We start from the raw sequence: 20324 nt of genomic DNA on the forward strand, positions 1-20324 counted from the left end.
AAATCTGATTAATTGCTAAGGTCTTTCTAAACCTTTGCCCAAACAGGAAAAGATAAATATTTTCATATATCACAATAGGTCTGAACAGTTCTACAAAATAAATAAAATAATCTGTGGGCACTGGCCCACATGCACATTTTGTTGTCAACAGTAAGGATGCAATTAATGACATCCCTTAGCTGTTTGTAGATTATGCAGATATCCTTGAGCTAAATTGTGGAGGAAAGTGCTACTTATAAATAATGTGGCACAAGTAACAAATATAAGTCTGGAGGCAAGTATGTAAAAAGCAAAATTTAATTTATCACCAAAACAGTCATTATCAATTACTTTAGACTGGCTTCAGATCCTAGTGGAATTTTTAGATAAATCAAAAATTTCAATACCTGAACTAACAAATATCTTTCCTCTGTTGTGATGCAAGCAAATTTTCACCCTAGTGAAGTAGAATTTCTTCACCTATAATTAGTAAATGATCAGTATACATGAAAAATAATTCAACCTTGAATTCAAGATCATCCAAATTATGAGGAGAATTCAACTCAATGATCCCTATAGCTCTCATGAAAAAAACATATCCAAAAATATCAGTTTTAATGTGATTCATAAAGGTGAGAACACAAACACTAATACTTTTACTGTGAGTCACAATAATGCTTTTCTTTCCTCTCAAGGACTAGGCAACCTGAATAGAGTCAGATTCTGCCTTTAATTCTTTCTGCCTTTAATTCTTTCTGCCAAACTCAAGAGATTGCACTAAAATTTTAACAGATTTTGAAACTCCAGGAAAGAGCAGAATTCAGCAGAAAGGAAGCATCTGTGAGATGCAGTATTCAACCTTTTGCAAGAAAACCTAGAGTGCCAGCAAGCTCAACTCTCCAGCTCTGAGCAGAGACTGAATCTGCTGATCTAAGAATAAAGGTTGTCTTCTTGCCTGGTAGGAAAGCTGGCATTTACTAAAGAGAGAACTGCTTGTTCAGTTATAGGAAAGGAGATTCTCACTTCCAGCAATGCCTTCATGGGCTGCATCTAGATCTTTGCTGCTGCCTTGTTACATTTCCTGTCTTTGATGGTGACCTGTATGAAGAAAACCTTCTGTTCCAAAAATAGGAGCATTCAAGCTCTTAGCTGAACAAGAATACTCTAAGGGTGGGCACGTAGGTGCAAGGGTCAGAAGGATGTGGAACTCAGCTAAAGACAAACTTCTGCTACAGAAGGCGTAGTGCTCTACTGTCAGAAGTAACAGGAGTCATTGAGCACACAAGGCATTCATCTTTATGCTTCCGTGGATTGGCTTCAAGAGAATCCCTCTAGAATTTGGCAATAAATACAGCTTCTTTATTTTTCTGTACTGGCAGCTCAGCTAAAGCTGTTCTCCTTCCTCCATCCTTCAGCACAAGCACTGCTCATCTCAATAATCAGTCTATTGATGTTTCAGAAATGGAAGAAAAATCCTTTTCAATCTCAATAAATCCCAGGAGAAATTCTTCTTCCCAGTGCAATTCCTTCCCCTTCCTCTCTCCAGCATCACTGGCAATAATCAGCTCTACAGGGCAGAGGAAAAGGAAAGCACTATCTCCCCTGCACTTTACAGCAATTTGCATGCCTGATATATTCCTGGAAAGAGCAATTTCTGTATTCCTGCTGGCACAGGAACCACCATTACCCCTTCCACTGCATATGCCAGTTGTAACCAGCATTTAATTTAACAGAATTATTTGTGTACTTCTCTAAGTCTTAGGGCAAAAAGTTTTTGGAACATTCCAAAACTGGCAGTGAAAGATTGCAATGGAGAATCTGAATGTTCTGACAACATCAATGTCTGGACAAAACTACACAAGTACAAGTACAGAAATATGATTGCAATGAAAAAGAGAGGATATTAGAAGCATCTTTTACCTTATTCTACCAGGGTCATACTACTTCAGATCACTGTACAGATTTTCCCAAAGGTATGTATTAAAATTCTTAACTCACAGACATTTTAGCAGTTTTTAAAAGCAGGGGAGGCCATCCTTCCCTAAGGCCATCCTTCCAGTCTGATCCACAGCTACAGCATATAAAGTATAAGGAAAAGAACAATTTTCATCTGTAGTCTAACAGTACAAAGTGCAGGCTCTTCAGTATTCTGAAGAACATGTGCATGAACAACTTGCAGAGTCCTTAGATAAAAACAGTGCACATAAGTGCTGCAACAAGGAGCAAGACAAAGATGATCATTTACTCTTATGGAAGCAAATAAATATTAACCCAGCAAAAATTAAATTACAGAAGTCCTTGGAACCATCTCCATGGCAATCATATCCTGTCTGTGATGTGACAATCCATTTGACAGCCAGGAACAGAATTTGAGAGGGATGTGATCTAAAATTAATATTTCTTCTTGTTTCACCTCTTAACTACATATTAATATATTATTAATAATACATTTTCTGCACTTATTGCCAACCACCTAATACCTGTCCCTTTCCTTGCGTTCTCCTCAGGATTCTTATTGCATTTTGCACACATTTCCTACACTGATTCCCTCCTCCCAAGTCCAGGTTTTTTCTGTATTAGTCATTTTTCTGAATCCAGGCAAGCTGTGCCTAGTTTTAGCACTGCATGTCAATTTAAAAATCTAATTTGTCCTTCCATCCAGTATATTCTTAACTTGGTTCTAAATTCTGCATTCTTTTCAACTCGAAATGTCAAGCCTGACTCATTCCAAATATTAGAGCTAGAGCAGCTCTGACATTGATTTTCCAGTAAACTGACTCCATAAGCAAACCTCCCCTAGTGTCTCCTATGCTTTACAACAGTCAGCACCTATATAAATAAATGACCTTAAATCTTCACTTCTTAAAATAATAATGAGGTTTACTTTATGACCTACATTGTCATCTATTTCACAAAACTCCTTATAAAGTCCCAGGACTTAAGTGAGACTTAAATATTCACTTGCATGACAAGATAGCTGAAGGTACATTAATATGTTTAAACAAGACAAATCCTGAAATATAAGGCTGATAATCTCTATTTGGGATTAGGAAATAAATTTCTGTGTATACAGACATAGACTTTTCCAGCTACCACCTACTTTAGGCTACACAAATGTTCAAGAAATATTTCACACAGGCTAGGGAATGTCACAGAAAACACAATTCCCTCTCTGCCAATTCTCAGGGTTATGCTGTAACTACAGCAACCACTTAGATGAGTAACACTGAAAAGTGGTTACTGCATTAAAAAGACCACTAAATATTCATCCATGTGCTCAACTCGTCAAGTTAAGAAGATTTTACAATACTGTGCATTGTAGCTTCCCTTCTGACTTCCTTTCATTCATTGTGTTTCTCCCATTTAGGCATGACTTGAACAGCAACCAAGGCTTCTATGAGACCATCTTGAAGAAATAACCTTGGGGGAATGAGCATCTCAGGCAGTCTCCATAGCTCTGCTTTTCTCTCTAGAATCAATTTCCTTGTTCTTCCTTATCAGGCAAGAAGGGAAGGTAGGAAATGGGACTAAAAATCTTGGGAATGATTTACATATCTCTATGAAAACTGTTATCAATTAAATTACCTGGCCTCCCTATTCATTTAACTTATGAGTTCCCACTTAGTATGGTGCAGATCTCTTCTAAAAATATGGCTTCTATATGCTTTGTTATTTCTGCTCTTTAACTTGTCTTTTTAACTTTTGAGACCATGGGCTATTCCTGGCCTATTTCCTCTTTAAAAATGCCATCCATGTACCAACGAGCATACTGGCCTCAGTTTGGGAAATCCAGCAGCATAAATCTTGGCCTTTAGTGATGCTCAAAATAAAGCTCCACTCTCCACTTGAAGCTAAAATTGTTGAGTGAGGTGACAGCCCCGGCAGGAAAAGCAGCAACAGTTATTTCCAGCAGTAGCAATTTCAAGCTTATTATGCAGAGCTTTCCCTTGAGGCCATTTTCTGTGTTTTTCTTGTTCTCATTGCTTCTTGCTTGCTTAAACTGACAGCAAATGCCCTGGTCAATTTTCAGAGAAGTACATTTTCTATAGTAACAAATGACCAGTAGTTCTGCAGAAAATGAAAAAAATAAACCCTAGATAAATCTGTGTGGTATTGATTAAATAGAAAACATCCTCTCTTGCATTCAACATGAGGATACAGGACCATACTGCATAGCAGCTTCTGAAGGTCTACAGAAAAGATGCAAAAAAGAAAACTACTTTTCTAAAGAAAGATTAAAAAAAAAATACTCAGCCTTTTTGAGCCTGTAAATTTTGTTTTAAAAATATGTACTCCCCATATTTTTTTGAGAGAAATACTAAAATTCAATATATTTGGTCATGTCCACTTAAAAAAGAAAAATAGCAGTAAAAGATTACATATCTAATAGTGAAATATTATCTGCATTACTTAGTTCTCTGTAGTGTGGAGTAAGGCTATACGGTACTAAACAGTAATGTTGCTTTTGATAGGAACAAATATTCTTTGTTTCCCTTTTTAATACATTGTAGACATATTCAGTATGTAACAATGGTAAAGGCTGCTCTCTTCACACTTTACTGCTGTTTGAAAGCAAGAGGCACACAGTAGCCAAGCATTTTTAATCAGGAAGCCAGAAATTAACCACATGAGAACATAATCACAGAAACATGGACAACTTCATCATTCACTGAATTATCTTCATTCATTACCACAAGAGAGGAAAAAAAAATAAATATTTTGAAGTACAGAGTCTCTTAAGACCTTCCTTTTTTTCTTAACTGAGCAACTGATCATGTGTGCCAATGGCATCTCCTCTGGAGCCCAGCTAAGGTGTCTGATGGGCAAAGCCCCTGCAGAGCAGCACCAGGGCTGAAATCACACAATGCCAGAGCAAAGGTTGGGCAAGTAAAAGGTCATTGAGAGAAACAGTTACCAGGGCCTGCTGTTTGGAGAAGAGAACGCCTTGTGCCATCACCAGAAGGCCACAACCGGTGGCACATGAGAGCAGGGCCTTGCATGGCACTTGATGCTCTGGGACTGAGGCAGGGCATTGAGCACACAGCTCAGGAGGTGTGCCCGCACTGCTGGGCTGCCCTCCACACGGAGCTCTGCATTCAGCCCTCTCCAGCTGCTGTGTTTGCCACTGCAGCTCCTGCCTGCCCTGCTGGGCTGCCCTCCACATGGAGCTCTGCATTCAGCCCTCTTCATCTGCTGTGTTTGCCACTGCAGCTCCTGCCTGCCCTGCTGGGCTGCCCTCCACATGGAGCTCTGCATTCAGCCCTCTTCATCTGCTGTGTTTGCCACTGCAGCTCCTGCCTGCCCTGCTGGGCTGCCCTCCACACCGAGCTCTGCATTCTGCCCTCTCCAGCTGCTGTGTTTGCCACTGCAGCTCCCGCTCATGGCTGCTGAACCTTTCGTACCGCTGTGAGATGAAGAACATGCAGCTGCTCCACAATGCAGCTCTCCAGGCAATTAGAAATGGCCAGGATGCGAGGAACACACACTCAGGAACGCCAATGTGGCAGTCTGGGGGCCAAGTGAGTGTCTGGCACCTGGCTCTAAAACTATCCAAATGCTGGCAGCTTTACAATACTGACATGAGTATTCTTGCTGAACACATTGCAATAGGTAGTAGACAAGAGATATTCATGAGAATTCTTGCCCATGTATCAAGCTTTTCTAATTTAAAAAAAATAACATCAAAAAACTAGAGAAAAAAAATGTTAATCTAGAGAAAAATCTCTACATCTAAAAAAACCCTAGTAAATGGTGAGGGGAAGAGAGAAAAATTAATTCAAAACTGCCTTCTGAAGGCATAAATTCACATTTCAAACTGTGAAGTTACTTTAGGCTCAAATACTCCAGATAAGGTTATCATAGGAAATTCTCAGTTTTTAAATTTTTCTCATTTTCTTTTTACAAAAACTAAGGATGCCATTATGTAAAGTTTCTGAACTACACACCTCCTTAGGAAAATGAGTTGTAATATGACCAGATATCATTCAGATATCAACTGATTTTAGTCTCCTGATCTCTGATGGATACATGAAAAAGGTTGTTGTTAAATAGAATTATTTCATTAAGGAGATTGAAAAAGAATTCTACATCTTCATTTTTCTCAAGCACTTAACTTCAACCTTTAAAATACTGCGGTATTTGTGAAGGAAAAAAATATTCAAAGCTCTACGATTTATCTTCTCTATTAGAAGATGAATTTCATATATGTTCATCTCTGCACTCAGCTGTATCAATGAAGTCTTCCACTGGACTTCGAGTGACACACGTGGAGAAGACTGTGGTTCTTTATGACCTGGCCTTGGTGAACCCCTTTGTTTCTTCACTGGCCAAGAAAACTGCACATTGTTCTGTCTGCTGAGGCACACTGGTGTCCTAACCCTTCTGTGCACATTGAAAACATGATTCATTGATAAATACAATACCAGTGCATCTGACACTCATACCAGTGATCATTTCCAACAGCAATGTGACTGTATTTTAAGCCTTAGGTGATCTCTGCAAGTGCGCTTTTCTACCCAGGATGAACATTCAATTGCAAAATTCAGCATAAACGGCCTTTCATCCCTGTTTGAATAAAATCTGATTACATAAAAGGCATCTCTTAATGATTCCAGTCACAAAGTAGTGGTTTTACAGTCAGTATATGACTGTAGCCAACTGTTCTCAGAGGCTCAGAAGGAGAATATCTGTATTTCTCACTTTTCCCAGTGTCTTACTTCTAGCTCACTTTTACTCAAGGCCAGCGATGTTTTGCAGATATATTATTCCAGAGATCAGTTCAAGGAAAGCCACTTCCACTGAATTGCCATTGCCATCAAACAATGGAAAATGAAGGACCAAACACTTGTACCCCATGTGCAAGTACCCTGTGTTTTAATAGAACTACGAGAAAAACACGCTGTACATAAGATCAATACCTGTAAGATTCCACAAAAATTGTCTTCTGGATTTTTGTGGCAAAATATGTATGTCTACAAAACATACACACAACATTCCTACTTATGTTTATTATTATCAAATAGTATTTGATTCATAATGATAAATTTAAGTAGACACCTCAAGAAAATAATTCTAAGCTTTTTATTAAAAATTACCTTCAAAATAAAACAGCTCTTTTTGTAATCACTTAAGTAGCTCTACTCCTACTAATAATGGCCTCTGTATAAGCACCTCTTCATTTACCATTACCTTAGGCTACAGTATAATTGCCAAAAAATCAAATGCATTAAGGTGATTAACCTTTTTTTAGTTGAAATCCAAGGCAGTAAACTCACTTACTTCAACAGGAGCTGGATTAGTTGTGAAAACTATGGCACTCTAGGTTAAGAGCAATACCTCATACAAAGTCTGGAAATAGGTCTTAGCTATGAATGCTGTCCCATGAAAATAAGAAAACTAGGAAGACAATCCAATTTTACAGAGAAGCAGTACCAAATATTTGAGAAAGAGGTTTAACAGGTCAGATAAATCAGAAAGATAAGTCAAAAAATGCAATGCCCACTCCTGAACATGTTAACTTATAAGTCATTATTCTAATATACTTTATGTCTTTACATTGTAAGCACTACTGCAAAGAATCCAGGTGCCATTAAAAATGAATTTAAAACACTTTAAAAGCCCATGCATAAAAGCATTTGGTCTAAAACTAAAACTTATTCTGAGCTTACATTAGGGTTACTTGCGCATAATATGTGCATTCCGCATAAAACCAGCAGTAAAATTACTCAGTAACAAACCGTAACAGTATCAATCCACATTTGTAGTGCCTCTGAAAGCCAGGAAACAAATGACCAAATAGAAGCTTTCAAGTAAAGAAAAGTAGAGACAGCACCTTGCACTGACACTTGAGTAACACAGTCAAAGAGATTACTCCACAGAAGTTAACTTTCCAAGCTTCACTGACCAGGCAAACTCATTATGTTATTCAGAGAACAGTCACTGGAGATGCTGGTCAGGGAGAAAGGATCCAAAAGAAAAGAGGTCAGAAGTGCCTCTTCTAGCCTCACCTCAAACAACTAGCAAGCCCAGATACAAAACAATGGGTGACCATTCCCCCTGCATCTCCTCCCTCAGAACTGAAAGCGGTAATTTCACAGTGTGCAATTATTTCTCTTTAAGAATGGTATTATAATAAATTAAGATACTGAACTGATGTTTATTAGAAATAGAGTATTAATGATGTCATACAAGTGGGGGTAGAGCCTGTTTATGAGCACCAGAAGCTTTAATAATTATTTACCCCTGCTCTTAACAATGCAGTGGGAATGAATTAGGCAGCAAGCTTTTTCACAGAAATTACACAGCAGTAGTATATCTCATTTATCTTTATTTGATAAATACACAAGTGGAAAGACCTTTTCAATAACGATACTGTATATTCTGTAGATCAAATATGGTGGATTTTCTTTATGGTGAGTTTCTCTATGGTGGGTTTTCTGCAAATATGATTTGCACCACTTTTGTCACTCTTTCAACTCTGCTACACAATGTCTATTTTACTGCTCCTGCCACAAATCCAGATGGCTGCAGATGTGCAGCTGGCAACACTATGTTGTCTGACCCTGTTTAGAAGTTTACACAATGCAGTGCTTGAATTAAGAGGAAGTCCCAAGTGCCCTCATTGGCACAGCAGCCAATGAGCTGAAACAGGAGTAGCAAGAGTGGGAAATTTCAGCAAAAATTTCCTAGTACAGGAAATGCCTTCAAGACAGAGGGGAGATTGTATACTTTGCTGTGAAGACAGCAGAGCATAAAAACAGCTCTTTAAGACATGCAATGGTATTCTCAAAACTAATTGCAAAGTCTATTGGCTGAAGCAAACCCAGCTACTCTTCTTCAATATGTGACTGTATCTCTTTCCACTCAAGAAATAGTGCATAATGGTTTACCCTAACAAGGATCATCTCCTTTGCACAGATCTGTAAAATAATAGTAAATATGCTGCTGGCTTTATCACATATCTTGAAAAAAGCTCAAGTGGTGACAGAAGTGTTTTAAGGATGAATGAGTGTATTTAAAATTTTTAGATCTTGTGAAGCGCTGATACTGACTGTCTTCAAGGCAGAATTTATAATAGCTGGCTTTTGGTCTCCTGTATGAAGACAATAAAGGATATTATATAAAAAAAATGCTATTATGTAAATGTACAAACACGTGCTTTTTTAGCCAGTCTTGGACGCAACTTCATTATTGGAGCAATTTAAATTACTACAAAGAGCAGTTCAATGTGTTCTGCAATGAAAGGTGTTATCACATTCAGAGATAACAATTAAAGTATTCTGATGTAAATAAATAGATTCTTTGAGGCATTACGTTTTTGCCATTGGTATTCAAGATTGAAAGTACACATGAACAAAACTATGGATACAAGTCAACCATGTAAACATGACTTTTTCTGGCAACACACTGAGCATACTATGTAAACATACTTAGTTTTTTAAAGACAGTCTCTGCTCTATGATTTCCATCTACCCTTAATCACACAACAATTACAATCAATTCAGAAACAAAAGAAATACCGAATAATGCTGCAGTACAGAAGAAAAAGATTCTATCAGCACCAAACTCATTCACACACAGCACTCAACCTGAGGAAAGCCTTGTGATTTCAAACAGCACTGAAACATGTGATTAAACTCCATCAACACCAAGATAAATCATTAACAATACCAAGATAAATTAACAATCTAGCTCTAGTATAACTGTTGTTGCACAAATCTCCTAGTGCTTTACAGAGAAGCCTAATTTCACAACTACCATCTGACAGCAAGGCATTAACAGCTACGTGTCCATCCTGCTTGAGTGGTCAGATCCCTTCACCAAGGCAAAGCCTGTCAGAGCTCACAGCCCAGCTCTGTACATTCTTTCTGCCAGCTGCAGATGTCCCCAAACCACTCACATGGCCCAAGGTCAATCTGCCTACAAATCTCATCTGCCTGCGCTAAATGCTCTGGAAAGAGTCCCTGTGACTGACTGAAGCGCTGACTTCAGTCAAGCGTGAGCACTTGGCAAAGGGGGCCATGCTAACAGCTGGAATGTCCCCACACCATCCACATGGAACATGCTTATGGCCTACAGCCTAATGCAGCCCAAGCTCCCCTGAGCCCTCAGATGTTCAGACTCTTGTCTGTGCATTTTGAATGCACGATGGCAGCAGCCTCAGGCCTGGCCTCATGGCAGAACCTTGATACACCCAACAGGGCCAAGGACACCCCTCACAGGAACAGGAAAAGCAGCACCTGAGCAGTGGAGAGGCTCTGGACATCCAGCTCAATCAATGTAAGTATGATCAAAGTACTGTTAATATGTGCCAAAGCTTGGGCATGTCCACGCATCATTCTGCATAGAGCTGAACTCCTGCACAGACCTGCACTTGATAGGTCAGGCTCAGCCATGAGCCATTGCACCCTGTGAGGCTCCTCCTTCTCAGCACAGTCATGGACAGCCTGTGCACGCACTCTGTAAAACCCAAAAAATGAACACATCCTGGGCTAAGTCTTGATTAAAGCAGATCAAGCTCAAATACTTCACCTCATGCTCCCAACAGGCTGCAAGTTCATGTCATTGGTTACTGTAGCTCAGCTGGCCCATGATTAAGAAATCTTTAAGCAGAATTAATTCAGTCATGTCTGAGCCCTAAATTGCTACAGACAGGTCACCGAAATCCCTATTACTACCCAAAATAACTATACTGGGAGGCTGAGTTCCACTTACTGATTCTAATATTCAATACTTGATCTATAAAGAGCCAAACTATACATTGATTGAAGAAATCCCCAAAATATTACTCAAAATTTGAACAATAAAAAGTAAAATGTATGACTGATTCTTTTTAGAGACAGCATGAAACCTAAACCTAAAACAACAGGTGTTTCAATATGCTGTACAGAGAAAGAAAAAAATAAAATCTGGATAGCAGAATACTGTTAGGCTGACTTCTGTTCTTGGTAGCTACTTTTTTCTTACTCATTTTTTAGAAAATTAAAATCTCCGAATGCCTTCATACATACTCTTTAACCCGACATGGATGAGAGGCAAGAAGAAAACAGCAGAGAAAGAAAAATAATATTTTTAAAACATAGCTAAGCTACATTTATAATTGGCTATACATTAGCAAGTGCATATGGTTAATGAAATTTTCATATAAATATACAATGTATAGTAATCAGGCAACGGATATTTATGATACATTTACACAATTCACACGGAACTGCAGACAATAAGTTGTCCAGATTGGCAACCAGAAGTGGAATCCACAACCCGAGTTTTCATACTGTATAACCAGGAAGGTTTTTTATGGTGCCCCATACCCCAGTGGAATCCCAAATTAAGAGTCCGTTTTGAATCAGTATTGAAAAAATTTTTACACTAATAGATTCTAAAAAGCCTTAATACATACAGTCATTTTTCTACTGCAGTTTTATTGGTATTTTTACATTGAAAATAAATATATTCTGATCCACAGGTAAACAGAAGTGCTCTTGGCAAAGGCAGTTTGGCCACCAGAGACAGCAAGTGGTAGAACTGCTTTCCTAGTCACTGTCCAACACCATGGTCACTGTGTGCAATTACAAAGGAATTAGTTTTCAACAGATAGTCCTCCTTAAAGCAGTATGTCTCATGTACAACTTTTTGAATGCCAGAGATATGGTATATCCACTTCAGATGGACTTTTTACTTGCAATCTGTGAGGTTGCCACATCTCTGCTAAATAAAAAAACACGCACAATGAAAGCTGGGCCATCATGCACTTCAGTGTATCTGAGAGATGCTGCAAGAGCACATAAAGCTTTTTAAACATCATTCTGCTTTTAGGGCTGAAAAACACAGCTAAAGCTACTTACAATTCTACTTTGGCTGTCATTTATTATGTATCATATGGACACCCATCTCCTCAATCCTGCATGATATAAAATGAGCAGGAATTGTTTAGCTGAAAAACTGATTATTACGTCAAGCCTACTATTTTAGATTATAAACAACAATACAAACTCCTTAATCACTCAGGATTAGTTGGATTAACAATTTCTCACTTAAACATAAGTGCATCGTTTGTAGGACAAGCAGCCATTCATCTGTTGCAAACAGAAGCCTGCCTGCCTTGTTCACATCTGCTTGCCACTTTACTTCCAGAGAACCCATCAAAGGATGAAGCATATGGCCTCGATATTGTTAGTGTTTGTATATCACATGCATACTAAACACAGCAGAAATACATTGCAGTGGAAGTACAAACACAACTTCTGCAGGCACTCCTCATGTAAGCCATCACAGCACAACAGGAATACAGACAGATAAAGAAGAATTCCTAAGAAAACACACGGTGGTTCTGAATTTTTAATTGTTTCTCCAGGTTATAGCTCTGTTGGATTAGTGGTTTAATGCTGAGATAAAGCCAGCATCAGACTATCAAATCACGTATTTGTCTTGCTATGTGTCCCAACAGGCCAGTGCTGACATCTGGTACACAAAGTTACTGCAGACCTAACAGCATGATTTATTTTTTTATTCTTAAGTAGAGTTGCAAAGCAATTATCCATTCACAAAGGAAGAGCATGAAATAAACTTTCCCTTAGCTTTAAACTTCTGCATTCCAGACAGGGGTATTCCTCCTCCCCAAAAAAAAGTGGTTTCCCGAAGTCCCCAGCACTTGCATATTTCAAAAAACAAAACAAAAACAAAAAGGCAGCAGGTTTTAGATCTTTCCTACAAACACATGGGAATGGAACAAGAAACCTATCAAGGAAAGAAGTTGCAGCTGAGCACACAGATTGAAACAAGGCTATGATGCAGGGATCAAATGAGCCCTGCAAGAACAATGTGATCACAGAGTAAACAAAGTTTACTAGCAATTCCTTATTCATGTAAAGTTTTAACAGCTGAAAAATGTGCCAGCAAGAGAAAGGCACATAAATCTAAAAACCTATTTCAATAATCCTGGAATTATTTTCTTTGATTAGCTAATTAGTTTCTCAAAATCATTTCCATTAGATTTCAGAGGCTGCTTAGTCTACCCAACTCATATGAGTCAGGATGTAAAACTTTAATCTTCTGTTGCTCTCTCATTGTCTTATCAAAAACAGCATCATGAGATGTTCAGATATCATAATAAAAGTTCACTGTTCCCAGAAAAAGATCACTAGGATAGACTGCATACCTATGCTGGTATGTATGCTGCATACCTATGCTGGTATGTACAACTTTTTCAGTAAGTTGTACATAAAACTGAAAACTTGAATACCTTGCTACATACCCTTGGGATTTTTTTGCCCTGTAACACAGCTGCTGGCAACTGTTCATCCTTGCATTATTTATCAAGCTTCCTTGATTCTTTTCTGGAAGAAATGACAAAACAATCTCCTGCAGGATGCACAGAGGTCACTTCTTCAAGCAGCAGACCAGGAGAAAAGTCTGTTCAATTCTGAGAATCATAGAATGGCCTCATTTGGAAGGAACCCTTGAAGATCATCTGGTTCTTAATCCTTCAACCAGGTCCTTCAAAGCCCCATCCAACCTGGCCTTGAACAATTTTAGGGATGGGGAATCCACAGTTTTCCTGGGCAACCTGTTCCAGTGTCACACCACCCTCAAAGTGAAGAATTTCTTCCTAACATCTATTCCAAACCCACACCCTTTCACTTTAAACCATTGTCCTATCACTATAAGCCCTCGTAAAAAGTCCCTCTCCAGCTTTCCTGTAGGCCCCCTTTATGTAGTGGAAGGTGTTCCAAGGTCCTTCCAAAGCCTTCACTTCTCCAAGCTGAACAACCTCAGCTCTCTCACCCTGTGTTCGTAGGAGACATGCTCCAGCCCCCTGATCTCCTTTGTGATCCATCTCTGGACTCCCTCCAGCAGGTCCATGTTAATCTTACGCTGGGGGCCCCAGAGCTGGATGCAGTACTCCAGTGGGGTCTCACAAAATTGGAATGACCCTGTGCTTTTTTTCCAATACTGTCAAGGTGTCCATAGAAGCCAAAGTGACTTGGTACCAACCATGAAGCAGAAAAATAATCAGCCTGAAGTAAAGAACACTTGTGAAGGTAGCGGCTTTTCCTGACTAAGGTGAGGAATGAAGAAACGGGTCAGGCATGAGGCACAGCAAATTCACAGAAAATATTTTCAGGACTTTCATTCTAGATTATGCTTTTCCTCACATTATAACAGACAACTGATGTCCCAGAAATCACAACCTAGAACACTTTTTCATGTATGGCACTAAGTTACACACTAGTAGAATAGTTTCAGCGAACAACAGGTTAACTAAAAGCTTCTCTGCCAAGGGCGTTTTGAGAACTCAGCCTGATAAAATTTGATCAGTCCCTGATGCCACAGCACATGGAATTACAGACGTCAGAAGGAAAATAGGTACTAGCAGGTTCAGAAAGGAAGACTGAGATGGGAGGTGTCCAGTCACATCACAGAGATCTGTGTGCTGGAATCAAGTGGTGCATCTCCTTCAGGTCTCTGCATATTCTTCAACTGCTCTTGAGCTACTCAGACCTGGAGCTATTAAAACAGCAAAGACGGTGAAGAAGAAAGCAGACTTAGGAAAACTGTGCACATACTTCAAAAGGTAGCCTCTCTTTTTCAATTTTCACAGAATGATCTTGTTTTTTCTTAAGTACTGGGGTTTTGATACAAGAACAATTACATTGTGTCTTTCACTTTGGTCTTTCATTTGCCAGGATTCAAAATTTCCTCCTCAAAGGAAAAAGCTACTGACTAAAGCTAAGCTCAAGGCAGAATGTCTCATTTTTGACATCCATTCCTTGTTTGGGATGTGCCAAATCTAGAGATTCCTCCAGTCCACTTAAAAAAAAAAAAAAAAAAAGACAGAATCCAAAACTTCACGTCTCAATGGCAAATATTTTTTCAGTGAAGACAGTAGAAGTATTATCCTAAAATAAATTAGTCTTTAATTGGTTTGCAGAGAAAATACAAATATGCTAGGAATTTGCCTAAGCAAATAGAAGTGTATATTTTATGGATAAGTACTGTAATCATATATTTGTTACTTGGAAATAAAAGCAAACACCATTTGCATAATTGAACTGTTTACATATGTTAATGAAAATGTGTCATTATCTCCTCCTGGCTTTTATGTGGCAGTCAGCATACATCTTAGGTCTAATGCATCACATTTTATACCACTTATTGTTTAAAAAGTTTTGACATTTTAAATAATCCATATTAGTATGTGGAATCACTAAAAGAATCCTTGAGTGCACTTCACAGCATTTTAAAGAGGTCAAAATTATTAACATCTACCAGAAAGAAACAATGCAGAACTGATCACTCTATAGATTCTGAAAACATGAGACACTAGCCTCACCGTTCTAGAAAACATCTCTACTGGAAACTAAAGGATTAGACTGACGTGTATTTCCCAAGCTACATCTGTCATAACAAGTTTTAAAAAGCAACCAGCCCACTGAGCAAGAACTGGCACATTGGGAAATGGCTTAAATAGCACTGAGCCCTCAACTAGCAGTTCTATGCTTATTACATATTTGTATAGACTCAAATCAAGAACCTATTTCCTGTCACCTTCACATTTGACTTTAAGATAAAAAAAACAAAAAAGAAAAAAAATAAAGCATGTGTTGAGAATTCCTCAGTGTACCAGAGATTTCAGGGTGTTAGTGCGATGGACACTAGAAAGATAGGAGCACAGAGCCAGTAGTACTCCTCCAAATCTGAGTCACAAAGGCAAAAAAGGGAGCCCACAGGGGCACTGCCTCTGCCCAAGTCTCAGTCTTCCCTCACAGACTATCAAAATTAGGGCTTTTCCACTCTTCTGATTGCAATTTCCACCTCATCCACATTTTTAAAAGATTTTACTGCTTGCGTGCCTAATGCTCCTTATGCAAACACCTCAACTCATTCAAGTCATTACCTGTGCCTAAAAGTATGACCTAGGAGACCTTCAACAAATAAAAGTCTAACAATGGAAGGGACAATATATTTTATTATATGTTAAGCTGCAGTTGTTTTCAGCACTTTTTAAAAAAATAGACTAAAGAAAAGCAACTGTTTGAACCCTCAAAATTCTCCAGTGGAAGAACTCAAAATTGATTTGGGAGGTAAGAAACAGTGCCTACACCCTCTAGAGATAACCCAGAGAAAACCAACATTATAATAACATATCTTCATTTCATGGAACCTAAAAGCTAGAAAACCACCTTGGAAAAAAAAAAAAGAAGCATTTCTTCTCATCCTAGAGCAAGGTTGGATTCCCCTACAAATTTCCTACAGTTGCTGCAATACCTGTGAATCACAGAATGGATTGGGTTGGAGGGGATCTTAAAGCTCATCTAGTTCCAGCCCATCCACCATGGGCAGGGACACCTTCCATGGGCCAGGCTGCCCAAAGCCCATCCAGCCTGGCCTGGAACATGCCAGCTGCCACAGCTTCTCCAGGCAACTCTTAAGCTGCAGGGGCTTTAAGCAGAGACATCTTAGCAGACAATAAATTTGTTACAGCCAACATGAATAGCACAATTTGACTCCTTACTAGATCCTACACAACCTATCAGATATTTAGAATAGAATAGTTCAGCTAGGAGAGACCTACAATAATCATCTAGTCCAGCTGCCCACCAAGTCATGGCTGACCAAATATTTGGTAAATACATGGTAATTACTTGACCAAAGACTACAGATACACAAACCCAATAAGTCCCACGTACAGAGCACAAAACTCCTTTCCTTCAGTCAGTTTCCCTTTTCCATATCAGAGTACTTGACTCACAGATAGAAATTTTTAAAAACGCCATCACAAAAACAAAAAAAATAAAACCCAAAGAAAATCCTCAACAACAAAAAACCAAAATCAAACCAAACAAACAAAAACCAGCAAAACCCAACAAAACAAAGCAAGTAAACAAAAAAATCCCCCCACACAAAAAAAAAAAAAAAAAACAAAAAAGCCAAAACCCCATCAAAAAGTCAAGCATTCCAGTAGAACAAGCAATCTCTGCTTCTGCCCTGGGACTGTACTTCTCAGATCACACTCCTGAGCACCTGTGCCTTGCCAGCCAGCTGCATCTGTCCCTGGATGGCACGGGGGCAGATGGGCTGAGGAAGCAGATTGGCTCAGGAATGGAAGCCTGGCAGCAATGCTGCACCAGGGCTGTAGGAATGTACGAGCAGGAGGCAGCATTTCAAAGACTAACCAGAAAATTTCCAGGATGAACACAGCACTCACAGCACATCCCTGTCAGATGACACAGGTTGTTATTCAGGTCCCAGCGCATGCCTGTGGCTGCCCTGCGAGCAGACACTCAGCTCAACCCCGTGGCCTGACACTCAGGGCTGCTGCAGCATCTCTGATGTGGTACAGGGGTTCTGGATGAGCAGCCATGTGGCAGCCTCACAGCAGCCAGAGAACCGCTGTTGATGAGATGCTCATCAAGACAGGTCCTGCTACTGGTACTTTACTTTTTTAGTTTTCTACTAGCAGGCATGTAGAAAGGAAAATCATTAGAAAAAAACTGATTTTTTTTATGATTTTTGAGCAACTTCACTCAAACTCAATCCAATGGAGCCATTAATTGAGTCACATTAAGATAACCTGGCTTAACTTGAAGCACTCTAAGGCTCCAATTAAGTCCAATCACTCAAGAAAACCTCAGTTGCTGTTAACACCAAGGTAAAGATCCTGTTGCTCTACCTCACAACCCCAGAAAGAGCATTAATCCCATACATCAAACAAGGAAGGAAAAAAAAAAAAGGATTTTAAAAAAAACCCTTATAAATTATATTATTTAATATCCTATGTTCAAGGACAATACTCATTGTGGGAAAAAACCCGTGAAATTGCATTCACATCTCTTTCCTTCACTAGCCTACGTTTGCATGTAGTCTTCAGAGACCAAAATAGAGCTATGTTACATGATTCCTTCTTGTATTTCATCTATAGAAACAAAAATACACAGAACACATAAGTCCAAAATGTCATAGACAAGAAATAAATGAAATGGAAGAGAACCTAATCTCTGAAACTTACTACAACTGAAAACATACAAGTTGTTTTGGTGAAGAAATCTTACTTTCACCACTCCTTTCAATGAAAAGAACAAGCAAAGGCAATGTACATGTTCTACACAACTGAGTAAGTGCCATCCTGGGTAAACACTAAGTCCAAGAGGATTGCTCAAGGCAAATCAGAACACAACTCTACGCAAAACCTGAAAAATCCACCCATTTAATAAAATTAACTATTAGACTTAATGCTGTTGAATTAATGAGATTCTCAGGAGCTAAATTTTTGTTTAATAAAATGAAATAAAACTACTTTTTAAAAAAGCGAAACACAGTCATTTACAATGTGGTTTTCCATGCCCTGACATCCCAAAGCATGTCATCTGCCCAAGAGACTGGTGATTGGAAGATGAAACACAGTTAAGTATCATTAAATTCTATTATTAGCTTCTTAGCAAGGCTAATTACAAGACTGCCAACCCAAAATGTCATGGAGATTGCTCTGACGTAATCATCTAGCACCCAGGAAATGAATGGAAACTACCAATCCATCTTGCTGACACATAACAGGAAAAAGAGATGCTCGACATGAATATCTGACATAATCTTTATAACTTCCTGAGGCAAACAAAAGAAATAGAATTAAAAGCAAAACAAACATCACACACCAACATCAGAGAAAAAAAACAACATCAGCAGAAAAAAACACAACAAAATTCCCTTTTTGAATCTCAACAGTATTTAGGGGTTCAAAAGAACAAACAGGTAAATAAAGTGGTCAAATAACTGATGTTCAAATCAAAAGAACCCAACAAAGCCAAAATGCTACAGGTTTTGCCAAATGAAGCGACTGAATCCCTTGGGACAAAAAAAAATTAAAAAGAGAACCAAGTCTCAACACTAAGGCTGATCCTGACCATAAGGTTTTATATTTGATACTGAAAATCTGAGATTTCATGATGCTACAAAAGCAGAAATTGTATCTGGGATTACCACAGCCTTACTCTGATGAGGCTTTTTTGACTCCTATTTTGTTACATTTTCCTGAAAAAGAATTATTGTGATTAAAAAAAAAAATGCTATCTTAAAAGGCCTCTTATTGCATTCTTTTATTATTCTAATGCTTACAGTTGATAAAAATCAAATCTTTACAAGGGCTTTCTGTATGTGTAGCTGTGCATGCACCTTGTAAGTCTAGATATAATCCATCCCCAACAGTCAAATGCTCCCCTCTCGGTCTTTCCTCCTCAGTATGGTGAGGGATCACTGAATGATGCTAATGCCCTCGTTATCTGACAACACAGAGTACCTTCAACAGCTTGAAAGGAATCTCACTGCTTTTCCAAAAAGCTTTCCCTTAGCCGTTTCCCAAAAAAAGATCCCGATAGAAAATCGATTAAATAAACCACTTTTTAGCCACACCTGTTTAAAACTGATTGACGGAAGATCATGTTCAATTAGAGACACAGGTTTCGTTTGCCCACACATCAGTAACTGTGACATATGGAGACAACTAAATCAAGTAAAACTGCTCCCTGCTCCTCGCACGTACCAGCTGAGTTTTAGAAAACAAAACTGACAGAGGGATTTTCTGATTAGTACCGGATGACACATCAGTAAGTGGCTCTAAAAGCCAGGTTTTCCTCAGGTTGCCCATCTATCTGCAAGCGACGCGCGTTTCGAAAAAGAAAAGATAATTTTTTACCAAAAGGAGTCGCACGGGGCTGGAAATACAGGCAGTGGCAGTTACATAAACCGGTGCTAAAAATAAACTTGAGAGGCGCGGTGGGCACGGTGGGGCAGGGGCCGGGGGCGGCAGCGCTGCCCGCCGGGGCCCCGGGGCCGGGCCGCGGTCCCGGGAGCACGGAGGGTCCCCGCCCGCCGGCGGCACTGCTCCGGCCGGGACCCACGGCCCGGCCCGGCCCGGCCCGGCCCGGCCCGGCCCCACAAGTCACCGGAGTGTGGGCACGGGCGGCCCCTGCTTACCACCAGCACGGGCACGCCTGCGGTCAGCGAGTAGAGGAGCACCGGCGGCACGGCGCTGCGGTCCTCCGGGCCCGGGTAGGGCTTTCGGTACGCGCCCTCGTAGCAGAAGAAGCCTTGCACGTTGACGGTGAAGGTGTCCGTGTACTCGAAGTAATAAGCCAGCATCACGGTCCCTGCCATGATCACCATCTGGAAGTAAAGCATGCTGGTGAGCGGAGAGGGCACTCGCATGTACGTGGGCTCCGGCGGCCGCGGCAGCCCCTCTCCCCGGCGGCGCGCTCCGCCCGCTCGCCGGCGGCATCCACCGCGGGCGGGGCGGCTCAGCGGCGCCCGGGAGCGCGGTCAGCCCGGCGGGGAGCGCGGCCAGGGCAGGGCAG

General features: G+C 39.9%; 1 protein-coding gene across 3 annotated transcripts in view; it reads right to left on the reverse strand.

The window, feature by feature from the left end:
* The window catches only part of PLPPR5 (phospholipid phosphatase related 5), a 200032-nt gene that overhangs the window by 24915 nt on the left and 154793 nt on the right, over nucleotides 1-20324 (reverse strand). For 2 of the 3 annotated variants that reach the window (XM_041421256.1, XM_041421254.1), the window contains exon 4: nucleotides 19948-20136. In XM_041421256.1, the coding sequence (XP_041277190.1) occupies nucleotides 19948-20136 (189 nt within the window). Of the gene's footprint in view, nucleotides 1-19947; nucleotides 20261-20324 lie in introns of those variants that run through there. The other variant, XM_041421257.1, reaches the window with a different exon arrangement.

This window comes from Onychostruthus taczanowskii, unplaced genomic scaffold, assembly GCF_017590055.1.
Source record: "Onychostruthus taczanowskii isolate IOZ18803 unplaced genomic scaffold, ASM1759005v1 scaffold7, whole genome shotgun sequence".
In the NCBI taxonomy this organism is placed as follows: domain Eukaryota; kingdom Metazoa; phylum Chordata; class Aves; order Passeriformes; family Passeridae; genus Onychostruthus; species Onychostruthus taczanowskii.